Source organism: Tachypleus tridentatus, chromosome 9 (genome assembly GCF_004210375.1).
Source record: "Tachypleus tridentatus isolate NWPU-2018 chromosome 9, ASM421037v1, whole genome shotgun sequence".
NCBI lineage: Eukaryota > Metazoa > Arthropoda > Merostomata > Xiphosura > Limulidae > Tachypleus > Tachypleus tridentatus.
In genome coordinates, this window is record NC_134833.1 from 127,372,176 (window position 1) to 127,387,706 (window position 15,531).

General features: G+C 29.4%; 1 protein-coding gene across 6 annotated transcripts in view; it reads left to right on the forward strand.

Moving 5' to 3' along the window:
* Positions 1–12,580, forward strand: part of Liprin-beta (liprin-beta 1) — a 68,047-nt gene extending 55,467 nt beyond the window's left edge. For 4 of the 6 annotated variants that reach the window (XM_076457137.1, XM_076457138.1, XM_076457141.1 and 1 more), the window contains exons 14-20: positions 2,844–3,053; positions 3,398–3,523; positions 3,971–4,099; positions 4,570–4,758; positions 6,083–6,247; positions 7,264–7,320; positions 10,299–12,580. In XM_076457137.1, coding sequence (XP_076313252.1) covers positions 2,844–3,053; positions 3,398–3,523; positions 3,971–4,099; positions 4,570–4,758; positions 6,083–6,247; positions 7,264–7,320; positions 10,299–10,352 — 930 coding nt within the window. In that variant the 3' untranslated portion in view covers positions 10,353–12,580. The remainder of the gene's footprint in view (positions 1–2,843; positions 3,054–3,397; positions 3,524–3,970; positions 4,100–4,569; positions 4,759–6,082; positions 6,248–7,263; positions 7,321–10,298) is intronic. The other 2 variants (XM_076457139.1, XM_076457142.1) reach the window with 1 other exon arrangement.
* The last annotated feature ends 2,951 nt before the right edge of the window (positions 12,581–15,531 follow it).

Genomic DNA, 15,531 nt, shown 5'->3' on the forward strand with positions numbered 1-15,531 from the left:
TGAATGTTTCATTTTGGGGATAAAAAAAGTTTTAAATTTAGAGCTTCATTTGCATGAGTTGAAATTAATTCAGATATAAACCTTTAAACATATCAGTCTTAGTAAAAAGATAAATTTAATGATACAATGCAAAACCCTATTTTATTGAGACTAATTTAAATAAAGCCTTTAAAGACATTGGTATTAATAAAAAGATATAGAATATTAAGCTTGATACAGTCAGATATCATACTGTATTGATATTAATCTAAATAAAAACGTATAGAAATAGCAGTCAAAATAATCTTTAAAACACTGGTCTTAGTAAAAAAATAGCTTATTGTACTGAAAGTAATCTAAATAAAGATCTTTAAAGATATTAGTTTTATTAAAAACTATGTGTATTTCCCAGCTTTATATAAACTGTCTTTTAATGTGGTATTATGCATTTGATGTTGGAGTTTTCTACCTTCATACTACCCTAAATAATGATTTCACAGCAGGTCGTATTACAGTAGAGAAAATATCAGTCTCAGTATACATGATCTCTTAAGAAACGTATAATAGATAATGCATTTTGGATGTTATAGGGGTTATGCACATACAATTTGCACAAGGGACAAATGTGTTTGTATTCTTAACAGGAACAACACCTTGCATGATTAAGACCATCTTTGTCATTTCCCAGTAACATCTTTAGTAGAAACATTTTATTAACATGTGATATTTATATATATGACAGACTTTTATTATTTATTAAAAGCTTGCCACAGTATTCATCTCCTGCTGGTACGGTGGTAAGTCTACAGATTTACAACACTAAAATCAAGGGTTCAATTTACCTTGGTGGACTCGGCAGATGGCCCGATGTGGCTGTGCTATATGAAAAACACATACACCACAGTATTCCCTCTTGCATACGACCCATTCCAATAATGACTTCTTTTTAAATATGACATTGTTTCTGTGCACAGAACAAATTTACATTGATTTTACCTTCACAAACAACTTCCTGACAGATGTGACATGTAACCATGATTCTTGGGTGGAAGGTTGAATAACGACTTCCCTCTCATGACTTTTCTTCATATCAGTACTGTGATTTACAGACTCACGAATACAATATGAAACAAAGAGGTCACATGACTTGAGATTCCTTCACAACTTAATACATGTATCTTGGTATCTCAGGGTATTCAAGTCAAACTTTTTGGTGCATACGTATAGACATTTTAGTTTAAAATGTTGAAGTCCTGAAAAGTGACTAGGGACAATCAAAAACTGTTGATTGTCTTTGCCCTGCTCACAGAATTAAGGTTTATTCTTTTAGTGACTGTAGCAGATTTTGAGCTAGTGGCCTAGACATTAAGTAACATGATAGGATTTACTAAGTTATTAACTTGCAGTGTGTTAAATGACAGACTCGACTAATCTGTAGAATAATCATGGCTAATGAAATGCCTTAAGGCATCTGGAAAAGCTGTGAATGTCTCAAGTTAAGAACAGTAAGTTGCTGTGAAGAATGCTCAAAGTGTTAATATAAAAACATGATATGGATGTTGATACAAGTTGTGACAAAAGCAATAATATAAATGAAACATGGAATTATAGAATTTATAGTATTCTTGAAATTGTTTTGATGCAACATATATTTTATGTAGTATTCAGAATAGATTACCTTATTAGATATTAACTAACAATAATTTAGTTCAGATATTTATTCTTATTCCATTATTGTTTTTCTTAAGTTTGGGGAATAGTCCCCCCTTCAGAGCTTAAATCAAAGTATCTAAGTTTGAAAGTGAAAGTTTGGTTTAGGGTGGGGCTGTTTTGTTTAATTAAGATATGTAGATTCCAATGTTTAGTTCTTTGTTTAAAATTATGGAATTTTGTACAGATGTAACTAAAAAGATCCACAGTATAACAGTGGCAAATATGAGATTTGTTTTTATTATGTTCAATGGATCTGATTTCCAGTTTTCTTCCAGTTTCTCTAATGTAGAATTCTGGACATTTATTGCACATCATTTTATGAATTCATAATAAAATAGTGAGCTGAAAACTAATAGTACAACGCTTCTTAATGACTGCCGTACTTGTGAACAATCAGAATGACTCTGTTAAATGTGCAAAACAAATATTGGACAGTTTTTTATGAGATGAATAAATTTTGTGTCAGTTTGTAATATTTTATTTGCTTGAAATAAAAATATGATACATGGATGTTAATGAAGTAAATGTGATTGATGAATAAATTATTATATGTAAAAAAAGAAAAGTTTTAAGTTGTCTTTACTGAACTTTATATAACTTACCATTCAGTGTACAATTTGCTACATTATCTGTCTAACTAAACAGTGTATAAACCATTATATTCAACCCCTGGGAATAGCAACTGGCACAGTTTCAACTCAGTCAGTTGTTACCTTGTTATTCATCCTTTGAATAACAACTTTCTTTTAGGTGCAACTTTTTTTTTATTATGGCATACAGGCCAGTCATATCTAAAACGGACTGCTGTAGTCAACATTACATGTTGATGATATTTTGCGCTACTGGATTGTTACGATGGACTGACTTTATGCACATTCAAATAAGTTTGATACAAATCTAAATAAAAAAAAAAAACACTTTAAATACATTTGTCTTAATAAAAGGATATAATAAGAATGATATAGTGAAAAAGCTTGTGGTATTGAAATTAATCCAAATAAAAACCTTTAAAATATTGATTTTAGCATAAGGATGTGTTATAGTTATGTTGTATCTGATTTAAATGTGGAATAATTATAAAGAAAATATTGCTTTACACTGAACAAAATAGTAAAGAAAATGAGTGTAATGACAGTCTATCTTTTGTACAGGAACTTGGTATTAAAAATCCCTTTCATCATAAGAAACTCCAGTTAGCTTTTCAGTCCTTGGGATCAAAAAATGGTGATATTGCAGAAGCTGCAGGGAAACTTGACTACCAGTGGGTAACTCGTTGGTTAGATGATATTGGTCTTCCTCAATACAAAGATACATTCTTGGAAGCCAGAATTGACGGTCGTATGCTTCATCATCTTACAGTAGTATGTTTATAACCCTGATGCTATAAATGTTTTTGTCCAATAGTTTATTGTCCATTTCTTTTGAAGTCTAAATAGAATTCAGAATTTATATGCCTTTCACTTGTTTAAATTGGCTTTTTATTCAGAATAGCTTGTGTTCATTTATTGTATTTACGTTTTTGATGAAAATAAAGTATGTTAGGACTATTTGTGTTAACATTTTTCAAAAAAGCACATGGTTGTATAAATTTCACACATATCAATTAGGAATGTTTTAGAATAATGAGAAGGAATGTTATAATCAATCACATTAGTAGGATTTTTTATATATATATTAAAATCATACCTGTTTTTCTGTTTCATAGGAGGACTTATTTAATTTGAAGGTGTTTAACCAACTACACCACATCAGTGTAAAACGGGGTATTCAAGTTTTGCGAGAGAATTCATTTGAACCTTTCTGTCTGAAACGTCGCTCTCTTCCTGATGAAGTCAGTAAAGGGATATGATGATGATACTTATATAGCTTTAAAAGTATCTAAATTGAAGAATCTATGAATTCTTAGAAATTGCAGACAGTAATTTATTACTAAGTTTGCTCATGGTTCATAATTTAAAAGAAATATTGTGTAACAGCAGAAAGATCTTAAAATAGGAAAATACATTTTCTTAGAAGTTCAGTTTAACCATGATCACTTTATGTAGATATGTAGTTATAAATGGTGTAATATTGTTGTAGATTCTTTTTACTTCTAGTTTTTTGTTAAGATTTTATCATAATGTATCAGAGAAGAAGAGCAAAAGTAACAACTGAATTATTTATCAATTACAGTATGAATCAACACTTCTGTTTTTACCTGTTAAAATGTTTTATTTATGCTATGTGATATCCTGCTGTTTTTCATTATTTCTAATAAAGAATCTATTTTGTTCTTAAGAGTAAGGCTTATGATTCACGTGAAGTGGCCTTGTGGTCTAATCATAGAGTGATGGAGTGGTTGAGGACAGTGGATTTATCGGAGTATGCCCCTAACCTAAGAGGAAGTGGTGTACATGGTTCTTTAATGGTAACATCTTTACATAAGTTAAAAAATCATGTAATAATGATCAAGAGATATTTGCTTTACCGTAGTAATGGAGTCAGTACATATTTATAGCAGTACAGTTAATTTCATCTGGTTGTATTTGATTAGGTTAAACATTTCAAATAGCTATCATAGGAGAATGAAACAATGCATTTTATTTGACAGTATTGTTTTTCTATCTGTGTTCAACTCATTGAACTAAAAGAGTGTAGATATATCTGTTAGTTTCGCTCATTCTGCCTAACTAACAAAGTATTAAGTAATTGTACGTTGATGTTGAATAGTTGTAAACTCACTTGTAATGACAGGTCGATATTATAGTTGTTACAGTCATCAAACAGTAAGAAGTCCTGTTTATTAATCAGTAATGTTATAGTTTGTTTTTTCAATCTAAACTGTAGTAGGCTACTTTATACTTGTATTTTACACACAAAATGCTTCTCAACCTTTAGGTATACGAACCTCGTTTCACAGCAGAGCTACTGGCCACCCTCCTGAATATCCCCCCAAACAAGACATTACTAAGGAGACACTTGATTACACACTTTCGACAAGTTGTTGGTTTAGAGTTGATGCAGAAAAAGCGAGAAGCTGAGGGACAAGCAGGCTATGTACCTTTAACCCCGAGTGCTAAAGTCAAGGTCAGAAAACAAGTTTCATTATAGAACATTTCTTTGAACACTAAATATTCATGGTTAAACCTTATATTTTTTTTATTTTTAGTGCAAAAATAAAATTCACTATATTAGTAGACGAAATTTCATATAAATTCTCTCTAAAACGTGTAATTATTCCTCCTGATTTTAAAGTCTACATGCATATTTGTGAAACCTATCATAGACAAACCTTTGTGAAAAGCATGTGGATAAATATAATGCTGTCAGCAGAAACTTGAATTTTTGTTTAACATTAATGTTCCTTTATAAGAAAAGAGCTTGCTTGTTTCAGGCACACTACTTCTTAATTGTGGTTTCTATTATCACTTTGAGCTAATGTACTATGTATTACATTTGTATTAATTTGAGATATGATTTATGCTAATGACATTTGTAAACCTTTTGATTTTTTTTAAAGTGCATTTACATGAAGTTTGAAATGTTAGTATATTGAAAATTTCATTATTAACCCCTTAGCTGCAAAATTTTTCTTTGTAAATAACAGTTCAGTGTGGAATTTCTCCCAGAAATTCATGATTTTATATTTTTATATATTTCATTTGTATTATGTAATATTTCAATATATATAAACGAAATTGCATGTAATTTTTTAAAAAGTAATTCGGTATGCTCTGAGCCAGTGAGTGAGCCAACCATATCAGCAGAAATAAATTATCAACCAATCAAAATTTAGTAATCATTGGGTATGTTCTGCAGGCTGTTGCTCAAAAGAACTTAAAGCATACCATATGGTTGTTTCACAATTGCTTTTCAGTTTACAAGCACACCGTATGGCTCATTCTTTAAATTTTTGTCAATTATGTCAAGTCATACCACATGGCACGTTCGGCAGCTAAGGGATTAATCTTAAACATTTTAAATACTTGAGAAATATGTTGAAAAACAAAAGTTTACTACTAGTTATGATTGGATAGTAGTTACCAGGCATTTAAGTTTAATTTATAAGAATTTCTATCCAATAGATATTTTTATTATAAAATATGTGCTACTTTATGGTTGTTGTGAAAGTAGAGCTATATATATAAAAAACATTTTTGTGCAAGCTCTAATGATACTTTATTCCTTGTTTTTTTTATGTATCTATGCATTTAATATTAATTAATGTCATATGTAACTAACTCACAGTATGCAATTTCTTCTACAGCTATAGTACAATTAATGCAATATTCAGGTGTTGCCAGATAGTTTTGGTGCACTGTTTGATATGAACTTCATTAATTTATAGTTAAATTATATAGTTTGTATCTTGTCGAAATATATTAGAGCAGTTTCTATCTAATTATTTCAGGCAGTTCGAAGAGGTCATTTCACACTGAAGAAGAAACGAAAAACTAATGAACTGGTGTTTGAGGATTATGTTTGTCCCATAGATATACCTGAAAAACCATCCAAGTCATTAGATGGTGAGTCTGGTCATAGGAATGATGACTCTACTAGTCAGCAGGAACACAAGGTGAAGAGTGGTTGATTACATTTTATAAATTGTGTTTTTCTGTAATAATTTAAAACTCTTCTTTTCTCAGTGGTTAATTTATGTGTAGTGTTCTGCTGCTGTAACATTAGAAGTTATTGGTTATTTTGTGTGTAGACTTGTTCTTCATACATTTTTGTACACTAGTTTACATATAATATGCTGCTATAGCAATTTTAATAGTATTTGGTTTATTTTGTGTAGCAACTGGTCACTTAATATTATTTTACCCATTTATGCCCACAGTAACTAAGCTATAAGCTAGAATTTGTCACGTGATGGTGGACACACCACATCTAGGCCATTATACTACAAAGGTTTACTTATCTGTAGTTATTTGAAAAAAAAACTATAATTTGTTGTGTAGAACAGGTTCTCAATGTTTTGTGTAGTGTCCTTCTGTAATAAACAGTCAGTGCCAAAGGCAGTATTTAATTACTGATGGAAGGGTGGACCCCATTGGCTTTTTACAAATGTTGTTATAAACTGTTTTTGCATTAAGTTGCTCATGGGTTCATCACTTTGGTTACATTACAGGGTCCTTAGTAGTTTATGGGTCACAAAAAAAAAAGGAGGCAAAAATGCCATCAAAATTACATTTCATCTTTAATTACTGCAAATATCTCCTGTGTATGTTTAGGTGAATGATTTCATCTGGTTTTGTTGGTCATTTCTTTATATTTAATGTTTTAATAGACAAAATAGTGCAATATTTTCATTTCATTGATTGTGAATAATATGAAAATAAGTCAGTAATGTAAGAGTTAAACCTTTATATTTATTCTAGCAGAAAATACATTCCTTGTGTCATGGCCACTCAGTTACCTCAAACAAAATCTTGTATAAACTGTTATGTAAACAAATGCTACCATATTCATTTATTTAGGTGTACTTTTCTGCTTTTTGTGTATAATTTCATATTAAGATATTCATACAATACTAAAACTCTTAGGAGTAGTTGACAGTAAATGTCAAATGTTCTTCTTATTGTGAGACAGGATCAGAAGACTGCCCATGAAATTGGTGCTGTATCTAAAGATATATCTTCCTTAACAGTAAGTAGCTTATATGTCAAACTCCAGTAGTGTTTATTGGTGCTGTATCTAAAGATATATCTTCCTTAACAGTAATTGGTAGTATCTAAAGATATATCTTCCTTAACAGTAAGTAGCTTAAAAACTCCAGTAGTGTTTATTGGTGCTGTATCTAAAGATATATCTTCCTTAACAGTAAGTAGCTTATACGTCAAACTCCAGTAGTGTTTATTGGTGCTGTATCTAAAGATATATCTTCCTTAACAGTAAGTAGCTTATACTTCAAACTCCAGTAGTGTTTATTGGTGCTGTATCTAAAGATGTATCTTCCTTAACAGTAAGTAGCTTATACGTCAAACTCCAGTAGTGTTTATTGGTGCTGTATCTAAGGATATACCTTCCTTAACAGTAAGTAGCTTATACTCCAAACTCCAGTAGTGTTTATTACCCCAAATAAATATTTATCACCATTTCATGTGTAAGGTTTAATTACATGTTTAGATTTATTTCTAAAAACTTAAAAAAGGAGCACACCATATTTATGATAAATCATAGATATTATTATTATAAACACAAATATTATTTACTTTGTATAGCTGCAGGTTTTGTTAAAAGGTTTGGAATTCATCAGTTTATTTTGATGAATACTTCAGTGATATAATGAAACTAATCAGTATAGAATAAGTAAATAACCATAGTATTTAACAGGGATGCCAAGGTAATGTTAAGTTATTTCATTTAAAGTAATGCATGGTAATAAAATGTACTTAGGATTTGGAAAAATTTGTACAAGAAGTCTTGCAGCTTGATGAGTAACCTTAGTTACAACCAAATTATGATATAAATTAATAAACAACTAAAAATGTTTTTAATTTATATAAGAAAATATACAATAATGGAATGATTAGTCACAAGTTTTCTTAAATTTGTTTTTCAAAGGAGAAAAATTTACCTAAGTTATTGAAACAAGTTCTTAACCTATTAATACTTTAAAAGCCATGCTTAAACTGCATGGTACTGAACAAAAAATTTCTTGAGTAGCAATAAAAGATGAATCTCAAATTCTGTTCCCACACATCCATGATTCTGAGCCAGAATGAATAGATTGAGATGAGTATAGAAAAATATCTTCAGTTAACTTTATTTTGTATAATATTTTTAAACCTTCTGGTTTTAAATACTTTATTAACTTTTGGAATTTAAATTGTGAATTTTAATATTCATATTAAACTATTTCAAATTTGTATTAGTTAGGATATTATTCAAAATCGTTATTTGGTTAAGAAAGGTACAAGATATGCATCTTTTTTTAGTTATTTGTAAAAAAAACATTATTTTGGCTTGAATAGCATACATATGGTTTTTGTAGAAAATCATTTTTCCTTTTATCAGTTACTTTCACATGTTGGTTGTGTACAGTAGGCTTGAGGCTACCTTGTTTGGTCTGATCATTTAAAAAAAAATCAAGTCTTCATACTTGGTATTATATCTTGACTTCAAGTGTCAAGCAGTGATTTATGTTTTAACAATTCAATTGGTAGTTTACCCATCTTTTCTTCGTAGATGTCAGGGCAATCAGAACGTGTTTAATCAAATAATTATTATTAACTATTGTTTCTTTTTCAGCCTTGCTTATTTGAAAAAGGAGAGGTTTTTACATAGATATGGGTTTGTTTCAAAAGGAACATTTTTGAAATATATTTCTCAAACCCTAATAATCATTATCTGAAGGGCTGTAATATTAATGAAATTATGTTTTAGAGGAAAAAACATGATGAAACTTGAGCACTCTACTTCAATTTCATGTCATATGATATTAAAATAAGGCTCATCATAATTCAAATTACAATATGACATTATTTTCATGTGATATGACATCAAAATAAGGCTTATCATAATTCAAATTACAACCATTATTATGATTTGTTTTTAGTAACTAGATACTAATTACTACCTAGTATGTGGTTAGTAAAAAACATAACTAATTAATAATTAGACTTAAGTGATTTTATAGGCTACTAATCATGACAGTGGCCAATATCAGATTACAACATTTTTTACTGGGCTAGTGCTAAAACCCAGATAGCCAAGCAGTCTTTAATATTGAGCATCAGCAGTTTCATAAAACAACTTAAAATGTGGCTGTATGTACATTTCTTACCGGAAATGTGTATTGGGCCAATAAATAATTGGGCAACTTTAATCATCACACACACACATTAGTGTTAACTGTCACATTTTTCCAACTGAGGGATTCCATGTCCTAAAACTTTTTACCTCCTTAATGCTAGTTTTCCACAGTAGGTGAGCTAAGAAGTGAACTATGTCTAAAGAATATATTATTGAGCTATCTAGTTAGGCATCCTCAAATACCAAAAACTGCTCATTTTTAAATGTAACTTAAATTTATTATTTTATCATGTTTTGATTCCTGGTTAAATTTTGCTTCCCTTTTAGTGGTAAAATGAGGGAATTCTTAATAACCATGGCTGTAATTAGATTTCAAATCAATCAAGAGATGGAGCTACAAGCCAAAAGTTTGTACTTGGTAAAAAATCTCAGAGCCATTCTGTGAGCTGTTATGCTGTGGCTAAAATTTAATCATATCTTAATATTTTATGCAGTTTAATCTCAATACCATTGCAGTAGAAACTTCTGCTGTGAAAGTTTATAATACATTGTACATCCATGCAATTGACCTGTCTGCAATTTAAGAAATAATATTTGAATGCTTATAAAATTTTGTCTCCTCTAGAACTTGTACTTTAGTATGAAAGTCTGCAATGTTTTGTTTATGCCTTTTCTGTACATGACTACTGTGATGTTTTACTTCCATGGAATTATAAAAAGAATTATTTCTTGCACTTGTGCATGAAAATAAAAACCAAACAGAAAGAAAAGTTACTTCTTAATTATATGTTGGTGTACTGTTATTGTTTTTTCATATGGTGCTGAAGTGTGAAATATTTGACAATATTAATTCCATACTTTATTTTCAGAGTATGCTGAAAAATGAAAATCTGATGGCAACTATGACAACCACAAATGTATGAAAGAAAGTATAACAGTCTTACTGAGAAGAACTTCACAGAAAGCTCTATAGGTTTTAGTTTTGTTTCACATAAATGATTAATGTGAGAGGTGTGACCATTAGCAGTGAACAGTTGGTGATGTATAAATGTGTGTGGTTACTGTTTGGTCAAACTTCATTGCACTGTTGGAGGAAACACAAGTTGACTAGAACACTGGTACTGGTGTTAGGTTTACTTTATTATATAACAGTACTATCAATATGCTGACATAGTGATCTCATATAATTACTAATGACCACAATCTGATATATGGATAAAAGAAACTAGCTGTCTTTGATTGTAGATTTTCAAATTCACATGTGATAACAGCAGCTCTTGAGGTTATTAAATTGTTTTTTTTTAAATTCCAAGGAACATAAATACTGATAATCACCCAAGAAACTGGAATTTCTAGTTAATTTTTTTCAATATAATATAGGGGGGATAACCATTATTCTGTGTAAGATTTCATAATAAGCTGCACTCAAAGAAAATTAATAACCAGTTGATCATTTTAGTTTCTTTGTCTCAAGATGTTTTAATCTGCAATATTCTTAATTATCTGTTTTAAATAACTGAATGCATTTTGGTTCGATTTTTACATTAAGATGAAGTGCAGTAACTCCTGAAATAGCTGTAGACCTCACAATGTGATGTGATTCACGACAAAGGGCAATCTTTCCAACATGCATGTTTCAACTTACAGACACTTAATAGAAACATTACCAGGCTCACTAAAGGTACATGCATTTAAAGGTTCAAGTAGCTATGTTAATAATGAAAGAACACTGGAAAAATACTAAATGGTAAAAAATAAGACCACATTCTGCTAGTTAAATCAAGAAACTTGGCTGTACAGTAGGCTTGAGACTACCATATTTGGTCTAATCATAGAAAAAAATCAAGTCTTCATAAAAGTGCCTTAAATCTCAAACATTTCAACAACATATCTGTAATATTAGAATAATCAAAGTCATGAATTGTTTTAATGAAGGAAGTAGAAGACTACCTGGTGCTAAAATATTTTAACTTTTAGAGCCTCCAGCTTTGTTATGAAATAAGTATTTAACAATTTAAACAAATGTCTGTGAATTAGTGGTTATCTATCATTTAAATCAAAATGTGTGAGACAATTTAAGAATGAACTACAGTATGAAACTCACTGTAAAATAACTGAATGTAACCACAGTCCTGCAGTGTATTTGGAGAATTAACTGGTCATTCTAATACTAAGAAAGAATTATGGAATTTTAGGGCTACTGTAAACCCAAAGTACTGAATAGGAAGTTTAAAAAAGTATGGTGTAAGTGTCACATGTTTGATTTCTGTTTTGACATATTTTAGTATAAATACTGAATAAAAACCACAACTTTTTAGTATTTTGCACTGTTTAAAGCAGTATTTTATTAACAGTATTTAGAAAGTGCAAATATCATTATGCAGTGATGTTCAAGCTTAGTACTATTTTAAGTGTGAAGTTAATAAAATGTATTAAGACAAATTTGTTTTTCTTATGTAAATTATTGTTACTGAAGTGAAAACATCCATTTTAAGGCTTTGAGATCTATGTTTTCAGAAACGATATTTTTATTGACAGCTATGGATTTAAGTGATGTTAAGTATTAGTTACAAGTGTCTTAGAATTTATAAGAAAAGAACACTGGTTTTGACAATGCAGCTATAATTCGTTGATGTTATGAGTTATTGTTTTAGATTAAAAACATAAAATTTTACTTTTTTTAAATATTTTACAGTCAAAAAATTATTTTTATAATTGATGTAGTCAGGTATTACAAAATACGTGATGTTTTTATAAATTTAAAATTACATTTGCAGCTTGATTCTGTCAAATAATTCCAGAATACTACAGTTTCTTTATATGTAAATGTCAAAAACTTGATAATTTCTCATGATTCTCATATGAAAAATCAGTTTTATATATATATAATCACTTCTGTTTTTGTTTTTTTTATCAACAGTGAAAACATAGGTAGGGTGGTATGTTACTTCTGCTGTTATAACAGTTGCAATTTGATCATGCAAAATAAATTGTTATATTTCTTGATAGTAAAAATCATAAGATGACCTAGTAGAGATAATGTTATTTGTCCTAACACTTTATAAGCTTTTACAAACAGAAACAAGGTAATTTCATACCGAAAATTAAGATTATTGGATTTTCTTAGTAACAAAATAAATAAATATATATATATATACGTATGTGTGTGTGTCTGTTTTTCTTCCATCTCCCCAAGACATAATACACATTTATAAAAATTCCACTTCTCTCCTTACAGGGTATTTTGTTTTATGGTTTTTCATTTTTCTGTTATGTGACACTGTTATATCTATGCATCCATGTATATAATAACTAGCTAAAGGCAAGAAGAAAAAAAGGCACAAAATGTATAATTTTTGGAAATTAAAAATTTGTTCCAGTTTAAAATTCAGTGGAACAAGTTAGCAGCATGCTTGTATTCACTTTTCTTGCATCTACAAATACTGACACGTGTAAGTTAACACGATGCTGAATTTAAGTAGTCAGCAGTCGGGGTGAAATACTGCTGTGTGTTAACTGGTTCTGTAACTGTTGTAAGATTAATGACTGTTGAAAATAGACCATTAAACCAAGAAAATGAGAGAACAAAAGAGAGCTTTGATTTACTGAATGTAATTTCCACCAACATTAACAAACTAAGAATATATTTTATTTTAAAAAACCAAAAACTGCAAGAGTTCCAAAAGAAATCCTCATAATAACACACATTGTGAAATGTGAAAAAAAAAGTTCATTTCCCCTTCCATTCTTTTTTTACTGGATGTATGGCATTGAACATAATAAATATTTTCTAGGTGTTCTAGCAAACCATCAGTATAAAGTATTAAATATCCATCCATGTTGAATAGAATTTACACATTTCTGGTATACTTTGACCAACACTTAAGCCACTTAAGTGAAAAATCTGTTCACTGAAAAAAACAAAATATTATGAAACAAGCTTTAAAAAAAATTCAAATCAATAAATAAGCGTCATTGAATAAAGCTCTAAGGAATTATTTGGTTAAACATTTCCAAATCTCAGTTTAATAACATAAAATCTATTTTTCTCCTGGATATTGTGCTTTGATGGGAACCAAAACTTAGGGTGTAATCAAATTTATTTAACATTTATTGAACATATTTCATCTTGCCACCCAGGCAAGTGTCAATGTGAAACGTGCATCAATATGAGTTACCAAAATTTCTCTTATCTTGCTACATGTGTTTATTAATACTGTGTATCTGATGTGTGTTTGAAAAAACCTTTCATTATATTTTCTTAGTTTACTGCTGAAAAACTATTTTCAGCCACATTTAAATACTTGCAACAATTAATGTTCTGAATAACTATTTGTTGTCACAGTTGCTGTTACATGTGTCACTAATTATGATGTATGATGATTAGAAGTACACTTATGACTTCGTTTTTTCAATTAATTTTATTCAGTTTAGTGTTAAAAATAAGACATTAAATAATATTTATAACATATATCATACTACTATATTTACAGCCAGAACTGTCCCTGAGATATTTCCTAATGAGGCCCTAAATGTCTGGCTAAGATACATTGGTGTGTAAGTAACGGGCAGCTTAACCAGGTAGAGGCTGTCTTTAATGGCAAATATTTGACTATTTATTGTGTACCATATAGATTTACATTTCTTAAATTAAATTTATTAAATTTTATGCAATAGCTGTTGAATAACATAAGTTAAAAATGTTAAATATTTTCGAATTATATTGAAGATAGAATCAGAAAAATTCTGAAACGTCAATGTTCTTTATCAACATTTTTAGGATTTTATATTTCCACTAAATAAGCTTTGAGCTTATTTTGCACAAGTGACACCTGTTTGCCTACATGCAAACTAAATAGTTCAAAGCCTATCACTAATAAGTATTGCAAAGTCAGTATATTTTCCATTTTACTAATCACATTCTGTAGAGATGTTTGTGTCAGAATGAGATGAACACATTGGTACAGCTTGTCATCAATAAAAATGAAGTTACACTTTCAAGGATGTCCAATGGACCTAATAGAACCCATTGATTTTCAAGGATTTCTTGCACTAAAAAACTTGTTTACAAATTCCCTTACTTTCCAGGATTTTCTTGTTTACAATTCATGGTTCTCTAATAAGAAATATTAAAGTCAGTAATGGTAATTACTTATATAGAGTGCAAGTTCAAGTCACTCATTCAGACTGATCAGACTTATGAGCAGACAGTAATATTTCATAACATTACAACTCACACTTTTAAACAGACAAATAAATGATTTAATTCTTTTCATATCTGAAGATAAATACAAAAACTAATTCTGTAGAAAAAAATTTTAACATAGTACTTGAAGTAGCATATTTAAAACTAATGAGCTTTTGATAAAAACAAACAGCCCAAAACATGACAGATTTTTCACTCTGTAGTAATCTTACTAATTACTTTAATAATGTGATTAAAACCATTCGTTTTTTTTAATACTTTCCTTTTGTAAAGCCACGTCTTTGAATCATTCTTTGTTTCTGTGATCTATAGTAACTTGAGTAAGATAAATGAAAAGTTGTATTTTCTAATCACCAACTGTTTCAAAATTATTTTAAGTATATATTAACTAACGTTTCATGATCAGGCAATCAGTATTTCAAGGAACCAGGGAAATATGACAAAAATGTTATATTTGATTGATTAGCTGTGTATTTTATTGAAGAAACTGCCCTACAAAATTATATATCATTAAATACAGTGTGAAGAACTGTTATGAAATTGCACTCCTATGGTCTTTTTTTTTATTTTAATAGAAATAGGGATACCAGGTAAGCCTTTGCAATACACAGTGGATAAAATAGGATCTGTCATTCATTCTGTTACTGAAACAAAGTTAAAGCTGATGTCTATCTTATTTAATATAAGCTAACACTGATTAAAAAACAAATAAATATAGAAAATAAGCAATGAGTTATTTTTTGTATTAAAACAATACATATAAGCATACCTATTTAGGACAAAGGATACAACACATTGTTGCAAAGGTTTTTCCACAGAACTGAAACCCAACATTAAAATCAAGGTGTCTAACTACTTCTAAAGCTAAATATACAAGAGATTTTCACAACTAAATT